Source organism: Lactuca virosa, chromosome 3, assembly GCF_052849685.1.
Source record: "Lactuca virosa cultivar CGN04683 chromosome 3, Lactuca_virosa_CGN04683_v6, whole genome shotgun sequence".
In the NCBI taxonomy this organism is placed as follows: Eukaryota; Viridiplantae; Streptophyta; class Magnoliopsida; order Asterales; family Asteraceae; genus Lactuca; species Lactuca virosa.
In genome coordinates, this window is record NC_136428.1 from 325,973,916 (window position 1) to 325,978,590 (window position 4,675).

The 4,675-nt window shown below is 30.5% G+C and overlaps 1 protein-coding gene across 1 annotated transcript; it reads right to left on the reverse strand.

Moving 5' to 3' along the window:
* Window positions 1-824: 824 nt before the first annotated feature.
* Window positions 825-4,442, reverse strand: LOC145167383 (S-adenosyl-L-methionine-dependent methyltransferases superfamily protein). Its single transcript, XM_079086577.1, has 5 exons — window positions 4,057-4,442; window positions 2,863-3,005; window positions 1,396-1,577; window positions 1,174-1,287; window positions 825-1,074 (listed from the first exon to the last, which is right to left on the reverse strand). The coding sequence occupies exons 1-5, from the start codon at window positions 4,315-4,317 to the stop codon at window positions 938-940; spliced, it is 837 nt and encodes a 278-aa protein (XP_078942703.1). The 5' UTR covers window positions 4,318-4,442; the 3' UTR covers window positions 825-937.
* Window positions 4,443-4,675: the final 233 nt, after the last annotated feature.

Here is a 4,675-nt window from a genome sequence, read left to right on the forward strand (position 1 = left end):
TTGGTCCTTGTAGTTTATTTTAGATGACTATAGTTTTAGTCCCTATATTTTTTAAATTTGTATTAATTACAATTTTGGTCATGTAGTTTTTTGTTTCAACAACTATAGATATGTTCATGTAGTTTTTAATTTCAATAATTACAGTAACTATTATAAAAATGGTCCTTATGTAATAGCGATATTACACAAATGATACCTGTGTAATAACGACATTATAGAAATGGTTTCTTTGTAAGAAATATTTATAGCAATGGTCCTGATTTAATAACGAAATTACAAAAATAGTTTTCTTGAAGAGAGCATTACATAAATGGTGCTGAAATATCTTATACTTAGAGTGCAATTTTTTTAAAATATTTTGCTTATTTATGTAATGTTTCAGGATTTCCGAGTAACATAATACCAGTCTTAGGCTCTTAGCGCAGGTGTTTTGAGAAACCTTCAGCCCATTTTACATGTTCTAGATGATTCAACTTTTGCATCTTTCCCTTAAAACTTTTAAGCCTTCATGATTTTGCACATAAACATCATTTTAAACATACAAACCCATATTCTATCATAATACACTCAATTTAACACATTCAAGGGTTGTGTTGTAACATTCCTAAGCCTAGTGATATTAATTTTTTCTCTAGTTGAAATGGCTGATTAAATACACTCACCATGGTTTCCTCCATATCTTCTTTCTCCATCACATACGACATTTTTTCTCCATTGTCATGTAAAATGTGTCGCATTACAATTTTACTATTGTAATTTCTACTCAAAAGAAAACTGTTATAACAGTCTAAACAAGCATAAAAAGCCCCCGATAATCTACAAACTACCAAAGATCAACATATGTGCTTTCTTGAATCTCTTAAAGAAAACAAAATTCATGAACAAAAAAAAAATAAGCACAACACACTATATGTTATGAATCAAAAACAATTCATCACTATGGCATCGACTTCTTAACCATTACATACATAGCAACACGTGGACTTCTATAATCCGGATGCCAACCTTCTTGATCTACACGCCCAATGATGAAATCCTCCATTGCTACTTCCATGAAGTATTCAAGGATAGCATCTGTTACACAACCAAAAAAGAAAGCTTCAAATCTCATATATCTTTAATGTCTGAATTCAAATAGACAAATACAAAGTGTGATAGAAATAATGTTATTACCATTTCGAAGTTCTCCAGCCAAAATAATTGTTGTTTGGGTCCCACTGAGTTCTAGTAGGGTGTCTAACAAATCTGTTACTGCTTCTTCACTATAGATCACATCTGATCCTATCACTGTATTCATAAAATAACAGCCATGTCAGCAACATGTTATACATGTGAGTATCCTTATCCTATGTGGCATCAAATTTGTATATTGCTATTTAAGGAAAGAGATATTACCAAAATCAGGTAAAGGTTCCACCAATGCTGAGTCAGCATGATCTCCCCATGTAAGCTCATTAACTGTTGCACAACCCCTCACATCTCCATATAAATTATCTTCAACATTCTTTTTTAGAAGCCTTAGTCTATCTGGCATATCTGTAAGAATAACTTCAGAACCTAAAAGAGCTGCAATACATCTGAAAACACAATATGAGAACACTCTACTTTCAAAAAGGGCAATCTACTTACATTTATTTTGTATTATCGAATCCAATTTTCATTTCTTCCTATTATAGCCTTTTTTATTTTCAATTGTTTTTCTTATTAAGGCATTGTACTTCAAAAAATATATCTGATTATAGCATTATACATTCATTGTTTTGTTAAATCTTATTAAAACATTGTACTTTGAAAAATCAATGCAATTGTAATTGGTTAAAAAGGGTTAATCTCAAAAAAGACCTTATATTTTGTGTTTTTTCCGGATTAAACCTCAAATTTTATTTTTTTTTGCTGGAAAAAGACTTTGTATTTTTTTTCATTTTTTCGATCCGGCCCTTTTAGTCATTTTTTTCCAAAAGAATTTGTAAAATGTGAGGGTTTTTTCGAGAAAAACTAAAAAAGTTGAGGGTTTATTTGGGAAAAAATACAAAGTTGAGGGCTTTTTCAGAAAAATGAAAAAAACACAAAGTTGAGGACTTTTTCGGGAAAAAAAGAATCTATCATGTCATCTTTATTTTTTCATGAAAAAGACCTTATATTTTTTCATTTTTCCCGAAAAAACCATTAACTTTGTCTTTTTTTTCCGAAAAGAACCCTCAACCTTCTAAATGTTTCCAAATAAATCCTCAACTTTTTTAGATTTTCCTGATAAAACACTCACATTTTACAACTTTTTTTTGGAGAAAAATGACTAAAAGGGCCAGATTGGAAAAAACGAAAAAAAATGCAAGGTCTTTTTCATGAAAAAAAAAAATAAAGTCAAGGTTTAATCTGGAAAAAAAAAACACAAAATAAAAGGTCTTTTATAAGATTAACCCTAAATCTTATTAAGACATTATACTTTGAAAAACCAACGCAGTTGTAATTGGTTAAAAACTGCAACATTTGGGTAGATTCTTCAAGGGTAAATGGCACAAAAGACACTATGTATTCACTTTTTTCAATTATGACACTGCATTTTCCAATTTTTGTTCTATGTTTTCACTTTTTATTTATTTATTTATTTATTTATTTATTTTTTATTTTAACATCGTATTTTCCAACTCTGATGACAAACTGAGAGGGTCCTAGTGAAATGGTGAAAAATTGAACAATACTGGAAAATGTGATGTTAGAACGATAAATAATGCAGTGTCAAAATCGAAAAAAAGTGAAAACATAGTGTCTTTTGTGTCATTTACCCATTTTTCAATGTATAATGTTATAACAGACAAAAGAATATAATAAAAAAATGAACAAAAGTATGTTGCTATTTCTTACCCAACTAAGCCACATCCTGCACCTAATTCAACAACTTTCTTGCCTTGAAGAACAAGTAATCCTGTTTCCACTGCATTCTCCAAAAATTTCCCTAAAACAATTCCACTGTCCCACATAACTGATCCAGTTACTCCAGGAACACCCTGGAATATACCAATCAGTGTAACAAAAGTTACCCATGCATCCAAGAAATAGCAATATACTTTGATTTATTTGTTTTTTTTTTATAGAATTCTTACTTACATTTTTATATTGCTTATTAAGACATTGCACTTTGAAAAATCATGACTTAATGAATATTATAGAATTCTTACATACATTTTTTATATTGCTTATTAGGAATACATTATTTATAGGGTTGCATGCAAGAAATAGCAACATATTTTGATCGATTTGTTTATTACAATGATATAATCTATAGCATCTTATTTTCATTTCTTCCTATTACAACATTGTACATATAAACTGGAACTTGAAGGACTTTAAATATGAAGGAATTGAATTCTATCACGCATTTGATTGGCAGAAAATGGAATAGAATTCGTGAATGAGAAGAGGGAAAACAGATGGAGAGAAGAGGGGATAAAAGGGTATGTGAGTATTTTTAACAAAGAGGAAATGTTAGGAATTGAATTCCAAGGGTTGTAGGATGGAATGTTGACATTCCTCAGCTGAATTGTTTTGTGAATCTTAACAGAATTCAACTCCACACTCATTTGCAACCAAACAATGGATTGGAATGGAATTTAATTCCAATTCCAGCCAAACCCCGTGAAGTTGGAGAATCAAACGCCCCTTAATGGTATTTTAAACAAACTACTTGCAAGTTTATGAAATTGGGCTTTTTGCTACACATCATTAAATTGGAATTTGGATTAAAACCTGAATAAAACTTAAAGTACAAAAAAAGATGAAACTGCTCAAAAGATCAATTAGTTATTGTGAGAATCGAAATATTTGAGTTACAGGTAAATTATAACATTTGACTCCAAAATTACATAATAAGAGAATGGTACATAGTAAAGGGTTTTAGGGTTTAGGGTTTTAGTTTGAAAGTTAGGGAAGATATTTAAATTCTTATGAACCATCAGGAATTGTTTCAATTTTCTGAAAAAATCCATACTTCCAAATAGATAAAATCATATGAATGCTGTAAGAGATTGTAATTGAGATCAAGATCCAGGAGCAACTGACCAGTGAAGAAGGGGACTGAGAAATGGAGAGACAACGTCCGCAAGCATCAAGGGAGAGGTTGAGAGAAGACTGAGCGACAAAAGCATTGGGTTTAGAGAACGTTGGCTGCTGAAGTCCCCAAAGCAACATCATCTCATCGGAGGGATCTCCTCTCACCATTCGAACTTTTCCTTTGTAAGATCCTAACCCTATCACCGTTTCTTCATCTTCTTCTTCGTCTTCCGTTGGGTCGACTTCTTCTTCACATTCAGCGCCTGACATTTACCTCAGGTGGATGCCTTCTATGCTTTTAAGAACACTTAACAAACCACTCATCAAAAGCTCAAAGCAGCTGTCTCAAATGGTCTGACACTCCTTCAACAAACTCTCCAAAACCCTATATACACCCTCTCCTGTTAATTTTAGTTGTATAATTTGATACTATGTATAAAATATAATTATATGATTTTTTTTATCTTATTTAAACATTAAAATATCATATTTATTCATTCTAATTTTTAAATATAATATTTATTCTTAATAAACTTTCAAAATATCATATTTACATAAATCCTTATTTTTAATATTTTTAATCTTTATTTTTATCAATTGACTATATACCCCTCTAATAAATACAATT